The sequence below is a fragment of the Oncorhynchus kisutch genome, linkage group LG7 (genome assembly GCF_002021735.2).
Source record: "Oncorhynchus kisutch isolate 150728-3 linkage group LG7, Okis_V2, whole genome shotgun sequence".
In the NCBI taxonomy this organism is placed as follows: Eukaryota; Metazoa; Chordata; class Actinopteri; order Salmoniformes; family Salmonidae; genus Oncorhynchus; species Oncorhynchus kisutch.
This window is the reverse complement of record NC_034180.2, coordinates 48957851-48974884: the sequence shown is the minus strand read 5'-3', so window position 1 is coordinate 48974884 and position 17034 is coordinate 48957851. Positions and strand designations below refer to the sequence as shown.

Sequence of the window (17034 nt, the reverse complement as noted above, 5' to 3'; positions counted from 1 at the left end):
AGTACAGGTGCCTCTGACATTCTCTTATATCTCTCTATGGTGTAACGCCCTTCTGTAGTGTCCTTCTGTAGTGTCCTTCTTTAGTGTCCTTCTGTAGTGTCCTTCTTTAGTGTCCTTCTGCAGTGTCCTTCTGTAGTGTCCTTCTGTAGTGTCCTTCTGTAGTTTCCTTCTTTAGTGTCCTTCTTTAGTGTCCTTCTGTAGTGTCCTTCTGTAGTGTCCTTCTTTAGTGTCTCTCTTTAGTGTCCTTCTGTAGTGTCCTTCTTTAGTGTCCTTCTTTAGTGTTCTTCTGTAGTGTCCTTCTGTAGTGTCCTTCTTTAGTGTCCTTCTGTAGTGTCCTTCTTTAGTGTCCTTCTTTAGTGTCCTTCTTTAGTGTCCTTCTTTAGTGTCCTTCTGTAGTGTCCTTCTGTAGTGTCCTTCTGTAGTTTCCTTCTGTAGTGTCCTTCTTTAGTGTTCTTCTGTAGTGTCCTTCTGTAGTGTCCTTCTGTAGTGTACTATCAGCCATCAGTAATAGAAGAGGGAGGAGTCTTGTCAACATCGGTAAGAATCAAATCAGACATGACTTCCTGTAACGAAACCCCATGACCTTGAGTTTGACAGAACGACATAATATGATAGCAACTCACAGTTTCGTCAAAAAAAATTCTTTTTGATCTGCTTTGAGGTCTCTGTGGTTTTTCTTAATTGTTGATATCGGCCATTCAGATGTTCAAAGTGTTCGCCGTCTCTCTGTTCCTATAGCCTGGCTGTCCATCCTGATAAAATCACCATAGCAACGGGACAGGTGGCAGGCACCTCTTCCGATGGCAAAGTAAGGGACCTCTCATTGTCAGATAACTTTAAATCTATGATCACTTCACTTATTTCATGATTAGAAATAATCTGTGTGTGTCTGTGTGTGCGTGTGCGTGTGTGTGTGTGTGTGTGTGTGTGTGTGTGTGTGTGTGTGTGTGTGTTTGTGTGTGTGTGTGTGTGTGTGTGTGTGTGTGTGTGTGTGTTTGTGTGTGTGTGTGTGTGTGTGCTGACAGCAGTTGGCTCCTCATGTGCGGGTTTGGGACTCAGTGAGTCTCAACACCCTCCACGTTCTGGGAACAGGCTTCTTTGACCGTGCCCTGGTTTGCCTCGCCTTCTCAAAATCGGTAAGCTATGAACCCTTCATGAAAACAATCATAGCTAATATATGAACTAGATTTTGAGTGTGCTTTGACTGGTCAGAAAAGCTTTCTTAAATAACTGAGGAGTGGGCTGATCCCTCTCTCTGTTGGTTGGTGCAGAACGGAGGCAACACACTGTGTGTAGTAGACGACTCCAACGACCATGTACTCTCCGTGTGGGACTGGCAGAGAGAGGAGAGACTGGCTGACGTCAAGGTGAGTGTGTGTGCGCGCGTGCATGTGTGCGTGTGTGTGACCTGTGTTTTGAACATGTGTTAGCCCTTTGAGCTAAATTCTAGGCATTAGCTTGGGGATCCAACGCACAAGTCTTCAGGTCTCAGGAAAAGCTTACCTGCCTTTTGAGTTGCTCTATATATCCTCATAGACATTTGAAATGCTCTGATGATTTGTAAGGTGAATGTTCAGTCATAGCCTCAGAATGTTCACATTGCCCCTGAAACAGATAGAGTCAGAAGCACTCTGAAACACCAGTAACCATGGCTCTTTCTGTCAGTGTTCCAACGAGGGAGTGTTCGCTGCCGACTTCCACCCCACCGACACCAACATCATAGTCACGTGTGGGAAGTCCCACCTCTACTTCTGGACTCTGGAGAGGGGCACCCTTGTCAAGAAGCAAGGCTTGTTTGAGGTACGACTTGAGATCTCTTATTTATACCGTCTTTATGTTCATCTGCTAGATAATCTTGAGTTTTAGGATCAAATGTATTTGTCAAAATCAATATGATTTACGCCATTTAGCAGAAGCTTTTTTTTTTGCCAAAGTTGATGTAGCAAGGACTATCTGTTTTGCTTTAGTTCTTTACCACATGTAAGAGAAGGTTCTGTAGTGTTTAGTGAAGCTACGTGTCTGCAATTCAGTTCTATCTCTGCCCCCCCAAGTAAATAAAGCCATTTTTTTTTTCTTACAGAAACAAGAGAAGCCCAAGTTCGTCTTGAGTGTGACTTTTTCAGAAAATGGAGACACCATAACTGGAGACTCAAGTGGAAATATACTGGTGTGGGGGAAAGGTAAACCTGTTATTCAATAGATCGAAATGTAAACTCTTTACTACACTTTATGTCAGCTGTAAGGAAAGTGAAGTAATAAAGCAAAGCTCACATCCAACAAAATGCTGGGGTATTAACACCTCACAAGTTCCACGCATACATCTTGAAGAGAAAATACAATTCTGGATTTTTTTTCATTTTTTTTTTCAAAGTGAAGCAAATGAAACAGACCTGCTGAGTATTTATCCTTCCCCAGCTGCACATCCTGTTGTTTTCAAAGTTTGTATCTCTTACGCATGGGCTTTGCTGCTGATGTCAGACGTTTTGGCTCATCAAAGGCTCTTTATTATGAGAGAGTTGTCATATTGCTAGGGTCAGAACAGGGTCATGCCTAGAATAGAACAACAAGGCCTGTCTTGTGAGAGGAACATGTGTTGTGAGGTAGAACAAACCACTATCTTCTGCCTTCTCCAAGTGTGTTCTGTCTTTCTCTCTGTCATGCAGGCACTAATCGAATTAGCCACGCCATTCAGGGCGCACACGATGGGAGCATCTTTGCGCTGTGTATGTTGAGGAGTGGCACACTGGTGTCAGGGGGAAAAGATCGGAAACTCATCTCTTGGGATGGGAGCTACCAGCAGATACAATCGGTTGAGGTGAGATCAGTAGCAGCGTGTGGGTGAAATCACTTGGAAAGACAAGCCAGAAAAAAAGCGTGACAATTGTGTTGTTTTCTCTATAACCTGTTAGTTCATACGCCACCGAGACAACGAAAAGTCACACAGCGGCAGAATAAATTCAACCACACATTTGTTTCATCACAAAACCAGAGTAAATATTGCATGTAACAAACAGTTATATGGCCTCCCGAGTGGCGCAGTGGTCTAAGGCACTGCATCGCAGTGGTTTAAGGCATCGCAGTGGTCTAAGGCACTGCATCGTAGTGCTAGCTGTGCCACTAGAGATTCTGGGTTCGTGACCGGGAGACCCATGGGAAGGTGCACAATTGACCCAGCGTCATCTGGGTTAGGGGAGGGTTTGGCTGACAGGGATGTCCTTGTCGCATCACGCACTAGTGACTCATGTGGCAGGCCTGGCCCAGTGCACACTGACACGGTCGCCAGGTGTACAGTGTTTCCTCCGATACATTGGTGCGGTTGGCTTCCAGGTTAAGTGGGCATTGTATCAAGAAGCAGTGCGGCTTGGTTGGGTTGTGTTTCGGAGGCCTCACGGCTCTCGACCTTCACCTTTCCCGAGTCCGTACAGGAGTAGCAGCGATAAGACAAGACTAACTACCAATTGGATACCACGAAATTGGGGTAAAATATAATTTACATGACCTACAGCATGGTCAAGCAAGTTAATGTTTCCAACATTTTCGGACCACTAACAACTATTGATTTAGAACCACGGAAAGTTGCCGCAAGTCACAATGAAAACAGTTTCTGCCTCCAGCATTCCAGCACCATTTCAACTTCAACAATTCAACATCATCAAATCACCTCTGCTTAGTCTAATAAAGTGACAACTTAAAGATACCAAGAACGATTTCGTCCAATCAACGTAAGCTAAATATGATGTGGTTGTCCATGTTGCTGATTTCTGTGTGCGTGCAAGTAGAAAAAACATGTTGACTCACCCTACCTGTAGAGAAACGCCAACGCCATCCTCCTCTCTTTCATGTTGCCGAAATGGTCTATCACTCTGTCATACAGTACACGCTTTTAGTTTTTGTTGTCCTAGACTACCTGGCTAAAAATGCTTACTCAATAGCCTAACTTCCTTTCATGGGCAATGATGAGCCAGCTAGTTAACATTAGCCTACTACATCTAGTTACATATTGAACTTCCATCCTATCAGGCCAGGGGCACAATGTATGCATTAATGGGTGGATCAGAATCGCTGTTATAATCATTGTCCAGTACAGAGAATGAAGTAAAACCACAAGTCCAAATACCTATCTCCATCCATAGCTAATTTAGGAAAGGGCTGATTTTAACTAGCTACAGAGGACAACGACACAGTGAAATACAATAATTAAATTTTTTGGTCATCTTTTTGGTGCGCCAGGACCATTAACAGTTGACCTCATTCGGTTTAGCTCAACACTGATGGGCTATTATTATATATATTTTTATTATCAAGGGAGGCCAAATGCCTCGCTGGCTTCCCTTGCTATTGTATTCAATGCTACGGGTGGCAATAATGCCATACACTTTTAGTAAAGACAGCATCAGATACATGGGCTACATATACTGAAACAGAGGGCCGCTGTTTAGCTCGCTCGGATGCTTTCTCCGGTGTGATACATTCAGCCTCTTGCGAATTGAAGGACATTCATGAAACACAGAGATGAAAGATAAATTATTTAATGTTATTTAGGGGTGTGGGGGTCAATTTGGGGGGGAAGCCTGGCTTTGCATGGCTTTCATTTTATATGATGGAAACAATAATACCAATGATTTGTACAATGCAAACACCACTCTGTTTTCCGATGCCCCCCCCCCCCCCCACACACACACACACACTCACTCAGCCATCTGTGAAATGAAACAATGAAAAGACAGAGTAAACAACCCTCACATCCACTGTGACAGGAAGCTTACCGTTGATATGAATAATATGATTTATTTTCCCACCTTGTCCCAGGTTCCTGAATTATTTGGTCCTGTCCGGACTGTTGCCGAGGGCAAAGGGGAGAGTGTACTTATTGGGACCACCAGGAACTATGTTCTACAAGGCAGTTTATATGGCGAATTTACCCCCATCACTCAAGTGGGTACAATTATCTGACATTCTAGTTCATGCAGACATTAAACCTAAAATTTCGAAGAGATGTAGCTGTTAAATGATGATATGCTAACTGGCCTCCCTACTTTCTCCAGGGTCACACAGATGAGCTGTGGGGGTTGGCCGTGCACCCCTGGAAGCCCCACTTCCTCACCTGTGGTCACGACAAGCACGTCAGCCTGTGGGACTCCTCCTCACATCAGCCTGTCTGGACCAAGACTATGGAGGTAGACGGACAGACAGACAGCGCCCCCTGGGGACAACCCTGAACCTCACACATTACACTCAGATAAGTGTATGAGTAGAAGGGTCACGAGCTTAGCTTGGTCACAGATCTGTTTGTGCTGTATAGCCAGCAATGACGTCACGCCAAATATGTTGGGGGGTTGGCCTTATCTCACCACATGACCTGCTTCAGGAAAAACTCAGTCTGGGTTCTAAGATAGCGCAGGAAAGCATAGGTTTTTTAAAATTATTATAAATTATCTCAAGACTTTGTGTTTATACATCTCCAAAGAACTTCAGTCTCTCTGTGTTGTATTAGTTCTTCACTGAGGCTGGTTATTTGGGTGTGGCAAAGGTTTCAGGATGCAGCATTGATGTGAAACTTCCTTTCGTTTTCTTTCATGGGTAGGACGCGGCCCAGTCTGCTGGATTCCATCCCTCTGGAGCAGTGGTTGCTATAGGAACGCAGACCGGCAGGTGACAGCGTAGTGCTCGAAGGAGAATCGTACTATGCCAATTCCATCACAAAAGCCATAGAGATCTGCCCGTAATAATAATAATAATAACAACAACAAATGTCATTTCTATAGTGTTTTTTCATTACGATAGGAGTCTCAAAGTGGGCTTTGTGAAATTACAGCAGATATGTGATGTGTTAGTATACTTTTGATAATGAGAAGATGGGTTTCTTTCGTCACACAGGTGGCTGGTGCTGGATACCGACTCTAAGGATCTAGTCACAGTGCACACAGATGGGAATGAACAGCTGTCTGTTATCCGCTTTGCACCGGGTATGGTAATGGGCTCTTATAATGCTTTATTAGGCTACTTGCTATAAGCATATATGAGACTTTATTATGACTTATTATAAAGATGAATATTCATAGTACATCTTTTAAATTGAAACAGCTGTTATTTAGTCAGGATCAATAAATGGTTGTTATTTAGTCAGGATCAATAAATGGTTGTTATTTAGTCAGGATCAATAAATGGTTGTTATTTAGTCAGGATCAATAAATGGTTGTTATTTAGTCAGGATCAATAAATGGTTGTTATTTAGTCAGGATCAATAAATGGTTGTTATTTAGTCAGGATCAATAAATGGTTGTTATTTAGTCAGGATCAATAAATGGTTGTTATTTAGTCAGGATCAATAAATGGTTGTTATTTAGTCAGGATCATTAAATGGTTGTTATTTAGTCAGGATCAATAAATGGCTGTTATTTAGTCAGGATCATTAAATGGTTGTTATTTAGTCAGGATCAATAAATGGTTGTTATTTAGTCAGGATCAATAAATGGTTGTTATTTAGTCAGGATCAATAAATGGCTGTTATTTAGTCAGGATCATTAAATGGCTGTTATTTAGTCAGGATCATTAAATGGCTGTTATTTAGTCAGGATCATTAAATGGTTGTTATTTAGTCAGGATCATTAAATGGCTGTTATTTAGTGAGGATCAATACATGGTTGTTATTTAGTCAGGATCAATACATGGTTGTTATTTAGTCAGGATCAATACATGGCTGTTATTTAGTCAGGATCAATACATGGTTGTTATTTAGTCAGGATCAATAAACGGTTGTTATTTAGTCAGGATCATGAAATGGTTGTTATTTAGTCAGGATCATTAAATGGCTGTTATTTAGTCAGGATCAATACATGGTTGTTATTTAGTCAGGATCATTAAATGGCTGTTATTTAGTCAGGATCATTAAATGGCTGTTATTTAGTCAGGATCATTAAATGGTTGTTATTTAGTCAGGATCAATAAATGGTTGTTATTTAGTCAGGATCATGAAATGGTTGTTATTTAGTCAGGATCATTAAATGGCTGTTATTTAGTCAGGATCATTAAATGGCTGTTATTTAGTCAGGATCATTAAATGGTTGTTATTTAGTCAGGATCATTAAATGGTTGTTATTTAGTCAGGATCAATAAACGGTTGTTATTTAGTCAGGATCAATAAACGGTTGTTATTTAGTCAGGATCAATAAACGGTTGTTATTTAGTCATGATCAATAAATTGTTGTTATTTAGTCAGGATCAATAAATGGTTGTTATTTAGTCAGGATCAATAAATGGTTGTTATTTAGTCAGGATCATTAAATGGCTGTTATTTAGTCAGGATCAATACATGGTTGTTATTTAGTCAGGATCAATAAACGTTTGTTATTTAGTCAGGATCAATAAATTGTTGTTATTTAGTCAGGATCATTAAATGGTTGTTATTTAGTCAGGATCAATAAATGTCTGTTATTTAGTCAGGATCAATACATGGTTGTTATTTAGTCAGAATCAATACATGGTTGTTATTTAGTCAGGATCAATACATGGTTGTTATTTAGTCAGAATCAATACATGGTTGTTATTTAGTCAGGATCAATACATGGTTGTTATTTAGTCAGGATCATTATCAGATGGTTGTAAGAAAATATAATGGCGCCATGCATATAATGCTTTACAGCTGCATCATAATGCATTATAACCTGTCTGAAGTGATACCAAGAGGTCGACAGTAGGCCTTCTATGAGAACATCCTAACAGTTACAGGTTTACTGTGATACTGATGCAGACCATGTTGTGATACTGATACAGACCATATTATAATACTGATACAGGCCATGTTGTAATACTGATACAGGCCATGTTGTAATACTGATGCAGGCCATGTTGTAACCTAATCTCCTGTTCTTATTCCTAGATGGTAATTTCCTGGCGATCGGCTCTCACGATAACTACATCTATATCTACGTAGTGGGGGAGAGTGGCAGGAAGTACAGCAGATTGGGAAAGTGCTCGGTGAGCACCTTTTATATTTAGGACCTACCCCTTCTTCTCCTCGGCCTCAAACCAGGAGGACATGCTAAATTATGCGCACTTATGGCATAGTGCATTATGGTTTATAACAAGCTGAGTCATCCATCCGACTATAGCTGATTCTCATTCTCTCTCTCTCTCTCAGGGTCACTCCAGCTTCATCACCCATCTAGACTGGTCAGTGGACTCTCAGTACCTGGTGTCCAACTCAGGAGACTATGAGATACTCTATTGTAAGTATTGTTTGGTTCATTGAAATGGAAAATGAAAATCTGTGTTCTTATTGGACACGTTCAGGTAGCACCTCCCCGTTTCAATCAGCTGTATGTCGTTCCAGGGATCCCGTCTGTGTGTAAACAGGTGGTGAGTGTGGAGACCACGCGGGACATCCCCTGGGCCACCTCTACCTGCACCCTGGGCTTCCAAGTCTTTGGTGAGCAATGTTGAAGAAGCATGAGAATCTATTTGTTGAAGAAGCATGAGAATCTATTTGTTGAAGAAGCATGAGAATCTATTTGTTGAAGAAGCTTGAGAATCTATTTGTTGAAGAAGCATGAGAATCTATTTGTAGAAGCAGCTGGAGCATTTATTTGTTGAATAATATATTTGTTGAAGCAGCTGGAGAATCTATTTGTTGAAGCAGCTGGAGAATCTATTTGTTGAAGCAGCTGGAGAATCTATTTGTTGAAGCAGCTGGAGAATCTATTTGTTGAAGCAGCTGGAGAATCTATTTGTTAAAGCAGCTGGAGAATCTATTTGTTAAAGCAGCTGGAGATTCTATTTGTTGAAGCAGCTGGATAATCTATTTGTTGAAGCAGCTGGATAATTAATTTGTTGAAGCAGCTGGCAAGTTTATTTGTTGAAGAATCTATTTATTGAAGCAGCTGGAGATTCTATTTACTGAAGCAGCTAGATAATATATTTGTTGAAGCAGCTGGAGAATCTATTTGTTAAAGCAGCTGGATAATCTATTTGTTGAAGCACCTGGAGAATCTATTTGTTGAAGTAGCTGGAGAATCTATTTGTTGAAGCAGCTGGATAATCTATTTGTTGAAGCAGCTGGAGAAACTATTTGTTGAAGCAGCTGGAGAATCTATTCATTGAAGCAGCTGGATAATCTATTTGTTGAAGCAGCTGGAGAATCTATTTGTTGAAGCAGCATGAGAATCTATTTGTTGAAGAAGCATGAGATTCTATTTGTTGAAGCAGCTGGAAAATCTATTTGTTGAAGCAGCTGGAGAATCTATTTGTTGAAGCAGCTGGATAATTTATTTGTCGAAGAATCTATTTATTGAAGCAGCTGGAGAATCTATTCATTGAAGCAGCTGGAGAATCTATTTGTTGAAGCAGCTGGAGAATCTATTTGTTGAAGCAGCTGGAGAATCTATTTGTTGAAGCAGCTGGAGAATCTATTTGTTGAAGCAGCTGGAGAATCTATTTGTTGAAGCAGCTGGATAATCTATTTGTTAAAGCAGCTGGAGAATCTATTTGTTAAAGCAGCTGGAGATTCTATTTGTTGAAGCAGCTGGATAATCTATTTGTTGAAGCAGCTGGATAATTAATTTGTTGAAGCAGCTGGCAAGTTTATTTGTTGAAGAATCTATTTATTGAAGCAGCTGGAGATTCTATTTACTGAAGCAGCTAGATAATATATTTGTTGAAGCAGCTGGAGAATCTATTTGTTAAAGCAGCTGGATAATCTATTTGTTGAAGCACCTGGAGAATCTATTTGTTGAAGTAGCTGGAGAATCTATTTGTTGAAGCAGCTGGATAATCTATTTGTTGAAGCAGCTGGAGAAACTATTTGTTGAAGCAGCTGGAGAATCTATTCATTGAAGCAGCTGGATAATCTATTTGTTGAAGCAGCTGGAGAATCTATTTGTTGAAGCAGCATGAGAATCTATTTGTTGAAGAAGCATGAGATTCTATTTGTTGAAGCAGCTGGAAAATCTATTTGTTGAAGCAGCTGGAGAATCTATTTGTTGAAGCAGCTGGATAATTTATTTGTCGAAGAATCTATTTATTGAAGCAGCTGGAGAATCTATTCATTGAAGCAGCTGGAGAATCTATTTGTTGAAGCAGCTGGAGAATCTATTTGTTGAAGCAGCTGGAGGATCTATTTGTTGAAGCAGCTGGATAATTTATTTGTTGAAGCAGCTGGATAATCTATTTGTTGAAGCAGCTGGAGGATCTATTTGTTGAAGCAGCTGGAGAATCTATTTGTTGAAGCAGCTGGAGAATCTATTTGTTGAAGCAGCTGGAGAATCTATTTGTTGAAGCAGCTGGATAATTTATTTGTTGAAGCAGCTGGTGAATTTATTTGTTGAAGAATCTATTTTTTGAAGCAGCTGGAGAATCTATTTACTGAAGCAGCTAGAGAATCTATTTACTGAAGCAGCTGGAGAATCTATTTACTGAAGCAGCTAGAGAATCTATTTGTTGAAGCAGCTGGATAATCTATTTGTTGAAGCAGCTAGAGAATCTGTTTGTTGAAGCAGCTGGAGAATCTATTTGTTGAAGCAGCTGGATAATCTATTTGTTGAAGCAGCTGGAGAATCTATTTGTTGAAGCAGCTGGAGAATCTATTTGTTGAAGCAGCTGGAGACTCTATTTGTTGAAGCAGCTGGAGGATCTATTTGTTGAAGCAGCTGGAGAATATATTTGTTGATGCAGCTGGAGAATCTATTTGTTGAAGCAGCTGGAGAATTTATTTGTTGAAGAATCTATTTGTTGAAGCAGCTGGAAAATCTATTTGTTGAAGCAGCTGGAGCATCTATTTGTTGAAGCAGCTGGAGAATCTATTAATTGAAGCAGCTGGAGAATTTATTTGTTGAAGAATTAATTTGTTGAAGCAGCTGGAGAATCTATTTACTGAAGCAGCATGAGAATCTATTTTTTGAAGCAGCTGGAGAATCTATTTGTTGAAGCAGCTGGAGAATCTATTTGTTGAAGCAGCTGGAGAATCTATTTGTTGAAGCAGATGGAGAATTTATTTGTTGAAGAATCTATTAGTTGAAGCAGCTAAAAGATTAATTTGTTGAAGCAGCTGGAGAATCTATTTGCTGGACACATTGGCTGCGTTTAAACAGGCAGCCCAATTCTGATCTTTTCGCCACTAACTGGTCTTTTGACCAGTCAAATCAGCTCTTTTGCCAATAATTGGACTGGATGTGTGACTGTATGGCCATTCACATTGTGTGCAGAGTGCAGGGATAGGAGAATATAACATAATGGGACCAATACTATAACTCTGGTCCACAGGGTTATGGCCTGATGGCTCTGACGGGACTGACATCAACGCAGTCTCCAGATCTAATGAGAAGCAGCTGCTTGTCACAGGAGACGATTTTGGAAAAGTCTGCCTTTTCTCATACCCCTGCTGTCAATTCCGGGTAAGATTTTTTTTTAAATCTATTCAATATATACATTGAGAAGAGCCTGTGAAGATTACATGAGCCCATTGGTTGCATTTTTGTTTGATTGATTGAGGATTTTTTTCTCCTTTCAGGCTCCCAGTCATGTCTATGGCGGACACAGCAGTCATGTGACCAATGTGAACTTCCTGTTTGACGACAGTTGCCTGGTTTCCACCGGGGGCAAGGACATGAGCGTCATGCAGTGGCGAATAGTGTGAGGCAGACATTTTGGGGCAACAGACATGCAGTTTCTTTATGGATCTGGGTAGGGTGGGGAAGGGAAGGGATGCACCCCCAGAGGCTTTCCTGCATATGGATCCCAATGAGCTTATTGGAGTAGGAGGAAGTTGCCCCTAGACCCGCCCCTAGTTTTGCATTTCCCCCATTAATAGTTTAGGATAGGATTTGGGCAGGACAAGCTGATCCTAGGTTAGTTCATAGGATTGGATTGTTGGAGGGCGGGTCATGGGTGGGTGGATGGGTTGTGGGGCGAAGATCATCGCAACAAAAGGAAGATACAACAGGCAGTACCTAATGTTTTGTTTTTTATCGTTCCGTCTTTCTCCTTTGCTTTGTATATTTCACAGCTCAGGAAACCAATAGAAAAGTAGGAGTTCAATGTCTTCCCAATGTCATTATGGTAGCCTCTCTGGCCTACTACAGATACCACTCCGCCTTGGAAAGACAGAGAAAGATTTCTACTGAGGATGGGCATTTGGTCTATACAGAAAGCACATACTGATGCTGATAGAGTAAAATAACAAATACTCCTATGATTACACAATATTTCATCATGTGATGTGTATTTTACAATGAATGCAGTAGGTTTACCACAGGCAGTTGGCTACTAGGCCAAGTGTGCAATGGGATAGACGAATTCTGAGACTACATAGAAAAATGACGATGTTAAACTCTCTACTGCCATCGTCTGGCTTCCTGAGGTATTGCAACGACTTCATTACTCTGTAAACTGTAATATGGTAAAGTATCCCACAAGGCATTTCAAAGAGCCCTTTAAAAACAAATACATAAATATTTCAATGAATAATCAATTATTATTTACACCTGTTGAAAAGCATCGTTTTTGAAGGATATTCTGTGCTTGACAGAGCTGAAGTTTAACTCTGTGTCAAGAGGCTGGTGGGAGGAGCTATAGGAGGACAGACACATTGTAATGGCTTTGATAGAATGGAGTCTAATGAGGATTCCATGTTTGTGGTTTCGATATGTTTTTGATACCATTCCATTAATTCTATTCCAGTCTTTACATTGGGCCTGGCCTCCTATAGCTCCTCCCACCAGACTCCTCTGTTTCAAACCTATTTGGACTGCACTGTTATATATTGTCTGCTGCCGAGGTCACTTCCTTCCTGAGTCTCCCTTCTCTTCCTGTCTCAAACTAGATCTGTAAATAAAAGGTTTGTACTAATCAGACCATTGCACTGTAATTGTTTCCTCTGCAATACCCTTGTCACACTATACTGCCGAACCAAACCGTACCGGGCTGGCTTGATATTATCTTTTCCCTGGGTCCTTTTCAGCATGGCTCCGACAACTATGGTGGAAGTGTAACCAGGCTAGCTCAGTACAGCTCGGTTCGGCTTGGTAATGCTACCGTACGCCACCTGCAAGGAATCACTACTCCAAAGCTTATTAAAAAGGTCCACTCTGTGATATTTACAGCTGTTTTTAATCACTCCAAGGCTTAAAGGAGAGATATCTCTCTTAAACCTGTGACTTAGCTACCATACTGACCTTGACTCCTTCTTCTTGTTAACTTGGAATATTCATGAACAAAACATGTCATGCATATTGATATCTTTCTCACACCCAGGCAAAAGTAATCACAGCAAGAGTGATCTGTACCACACTGGTCATGTCTGGACTGAACTGGTCCTTCATCTGGGGTTTGATTTCTAGTAATACAAAGTCATTTTTAAACGTTTCCAGGGCATGCATGACATTGGTTATACCTGGGCTGCATTCAGCAGGGCTCAATATTGTGGAACGTTCAGAGAGAAATATACTATGTAGAGAACAATCAGACCTTTCTGACTGGTAGGATAAAGAATCGCATCAGCACTATTCATTACATTTCTGAAACATTCTGAAACGTTTGCCTCCTGAATGTAGCCCTGTTTTTTCAGCACCAAACATAATGATTGGATATATGCAGATGTTTGACATGTGACCATAACAATGTAACCGTGATGGAATAATTTTCTAATAAAAAATTATTAAAACAATAAGTTGTTGTCCTTGTTTGGGTCTTTGTTTGAGTATATGAAAACTGACGCAGAACACAACCATTCAGAGGGAATGTAAAATGTTTTCGTTTTTCCACAGTATAAGTACCCATTTGTTTGACAGTAAAGACTGAAATTCCTTCAAATCTTTGAGACTGACTTTTTTCGTCATCTTTTTTTGATTGACGTTTTGAAATTCCAGTTTATTTTGGGTGTGTTGAAATGATGTAATGATTGGGAAAGAAAAGGTGTGATATAAATGCAATTTAGGCTTGGTAGACCATTATAAGTGACTTTCTTATATAATTCCATTGTTCTGATAGAGAGCGAGATGATGCAGTTATAGGCGGTCGTCTCAAGCGGGCAGCATTGGACCGGTTGCATGCTGTGGTCAACTATTTTATAAAATCTCCACCTTGCCAAAACACCACGAATACGGTGGAAATATGGCAACTCGGAGGCTGCTGTCAGCCACAATCCCCCGTCTTCTTGAGACAACCACGACCATCATTTGAACATGGAATTAAGGATGCAAGACAATAAACGGAGTGCAAAGCTTTTGAGAGAGAAAGGGAGAACGTTCGGTTCCTCGCATTGTATTTCAGAATCAGACTGACTGCATTGCCGACAGCCATACATAATTGGTGAACATTGGCGTATGATCTTTTAGTTATATTGAATTAGAACATTCTGCTTTACAAACGGTCTGAGAGGGAAAACCCGGTATATGTCAATTTCTTCATGTCATCGTCTAATTGAACAGGAGAAAAAATGAGGTAAGCAATTGAGCATGTGTTGGGTTTGCAAAGCCGCGTCATTTGTCAGACCGTTGCCTTTATAATAATGTGGATGTGAATAAATTCACGATCTAGACGAAATATCTAGACGAAATATCTAGACGAGAAATCTAGACGAAATATTATATATGAAAAGGCCTAATCACAGCATGGTATGCTACTTTAATAGAGTAATATCCATGTAATATGCGTGTCCTCGTGTATGCATTATAGAATTTACACAATAGACAAATCAGTTTTTTGTGAAAGATCACAGCCACAATAAACCCGTAAAAATGTCAATGGGTAGGGTATTCTATAGAATAATATAGAACTATAGAATCCATGTGTTTTCCCTTCTACTCTATTAATTATCATTCTGTACACACCTATCCATTTCCTTTATTGGATGGCCTGCATTTAATAGCAATGTTGTCATGGAAACGAGACCCCCCCCCCCCCCCCCCCACCACCACCACACACACACACAAACACACAAACACACACATATTCCTGTACAGGCCATATACTTAGCCAGTTATTGACTGATCTAGCTGCATCATTATGGGAGATCAGTCAACAACAACAACACGCCTACAGACTAGCAAAGACAAAAGACTGGGAGCTCTGACACACAAATGACAGTTCTCAGCTCACAGTTCTTTCATGGGCGGAGGAGGAATATTGTAAGGTTATGGCCTTTGTGTGTTGAAAATGACCAGGCCTAAGTGTCAAATAAATCCTGTGCCCTGCGGGTGAATTGTATTTTGGGACGGTTCTGTTGTTATTTAGCGTCCTATAGGCCTACACTAAGGCCTGAACAACCTACCTGAATACAAAGAACGACGGTAGGGAGTCTCTGCAGATTCTATTTGTGCATTCACTGCCTCCGAGGAGCTGTCAAATCCAAAACAATCATTTGGGAGCTTAGTGGTTAAGAGACTTTAGGCAATAATTGGAAGGTTGCCGGTTTAAATCCCCAAGCTGACTAGGTGAAAAATCTTTTGATTTCTACTTGAGCAAGGCATCGAACCCTAATTGCTCTGGATAAGAGTGTCTGCAAAAATGTAAAGGAGTTTTGGGATTTTCTCTGACAGCTAGAATATAGGTTCAGGTCCTAGGTCTATACTCTTTGTTGTTAGCTCATCAGCAGAGCACCGTTTTGGGTGGGAACTATTTGTGGTTGCACATGTGATTGTCTACATGGGGACAGTGTTGCTATATGTCTGTGTATGAGCTGTATAGAGAGTAATGGCTTCATGTTCCCTCACCATAATGTGGTACAGGGCTGTATAGAGAGTAATGGCTTCATGTTCCCACACCATAATGTGGTACAGGGCTGTATAGAGAGTAATGGCTTCATGTTCCCACACCATAATGTGGTATAGGGCTGTATAGAGAGTAATGGCTTCATGTTCCCACACCATAATGTGGTACAGGGCTGTATAGAGAGTAATGGCTTCATGTTCCCACACCATAATGTGGTACAGAGCTGTATAGAGAGTAATGGCTTCATGTTCCCACACCATAACATGGTACAGGGCTGTATAGAGAGTAATGGCTTCATGTTCCCACACCATAATGTGGTACAGGGCTGTATAGAGAGTAATGGCTTCATGTTCCCACACCATAATGTGGTATAGGGCTGTATAGAGAGTAATGGCTTCATGTTCCCACACCATAATGTGGTACAGGGCTGTATAGAGAGTAATGGCTTCATGTTCCCTCACCATAATGTGGTACAGGGCTGTATAGAGAGTAATGGCTTCATGTTCCCACACCATAATGTGGTACAGGGCTGTATAGAGAGTAATGGCTTCATGTTCCCACACCATAATGTGGTACAGGGCTGTATAGAGAGTAATGGCTTCATGTTCCCTCACCATAATGTGGTACAGGGCTGTATAGAGAGTAATGGCTTCATGTTCCCACACCATAATGTGGTACAGGGCTGTATAGAGAGTAATGGCTTCATGTTCCCACACCATAATGTGGTACAGGGCTGTATAGAGAGTAATGGCTTCATGTTCCCACACCATAATGTGGTACAGGGCTGTATAGAGAGTAATGGCTTCATGTTCCCTCACCATAATGTGGTACAGGGCTGTATAGAGAGTAATGGCTTCATGTTCCCACACCATAATGTGGTACAGGGCTGTATAGAGAGTAATGGCTTCATGTTCCCATGAAGGCCTAAGGCTAATTTTTCCATTTACCCCAAATTATGAAAGATAGAGAGATACAGATGGAGGATCTTAATTTGACCTATATTGTCACAGCAAAATAATCCTGCAGCAATAGGATTTCAATGTTTAGTCCATAATGTTGATCGGTGATTAGGCTGTTAGCTGGCCAAAAGTAGGCTACACAAAAGTGCAATACTCTTAATATAAACGTGTGTTAGTGTGTATTTTCATTAACGTGTGTAAGTGTGGGTTTTCAGTAACATGTGTTAATGTGGGTTTTCATTAACATGTGTCAGTGTGGGTTTTCAGTAACGTGTGTCAGTGTGGGTTTTCAGTAACATGTTAGTGTGGGTTTTCAGCAACATGTGTTAGTGTGGGTTTTTAGTAACGTGTGTTTTCAGTAACATGTGTTAGT

General features: G+C 40.8%; 2 protein-coding genes across 8 annotated transcripts in view; both read left to right on the top strand.

The window, feature by feature from the left end:
• The window catches only part of LOC109894707 (echinoderm microtubule-associated protein-like 1), an 85726-nt gene extending 72066 nt beyond the window's left edge, over positions 1-13660 (top strand). For 4 of the 5 annotated variants that reach the window (XM_031829228.1, XM_031829227.1, XM_031829226.1 and 1 more), the window contains 15 exons: positions 739-808; positions 1026-1136; positions 1272-1367; positions 1666-1800; positions 2081-2180; positions 2664-2815; positions 4810-4935; positions 5046-5177; positions 5585-5652; positions 5878-5966; positions 7880-7977; positions 8141-8228; positions 8333-8428; positions 11257-11387; positions 11504-13660. In XM_031829228.1, coding sequence (XP_031685088.1) covers positions 739-808; positions 1026-1136; positions 1272-1367; positions 1666-1800; positions 2081-2180; positions 2664-2815; positions 4810-4935; positions 5046-5177; positions 5585-5652; positions 5878-5966; positions 7880-7977; positions 8141-8228; positions 8333-8428; positions 11257-11387; positions 11504-11629 — 1618 coding nt within the window. In that variant the 3' untranslated portion in view covers positions 11630-13660. The remainder of the gene's footprint in view (positions 1-738; positions 809-1025; positions 1137-1271; positions 1368-1665; positions 1801-2080; positions 2181-2663; positions 2816-4809; positions 4936-5045; positions 5178-5584; positions 5653-5877; positions 5967-7879; positions 7978-8140; positions 8229-8332; positions 8429-11256; positions 11388-11503) is intronic. The other variant, XM_031829225.1, reaches the window with a different exon arrangement.
• A 365-nt stretch (positions 13661-14025) lies between these two features.
• The window catches only part of LOC109894706 (ena/VASP-like protein), a 57853-nt gene continuing 54844 nt past the window's right edge, over positions 14026-17034 (top strand). The window contains exon 1 of one of the 3 annotated variants that reach the window (XM_031829223.1): positions 14026-14433. In XM_031829223.1, coding sequence (XP_031685083.1) covers positions 14429-14433 — 5 coding nt within the window. In that variant the 5' untranslated portion in view covers positions 14026-14428. The remainder of the gene's footprint in view (positions 14434-17034) is intronic. The other 2 variants (XM_031829222.1, XM_020488390.2) reach the window with 2 other exon arrangements.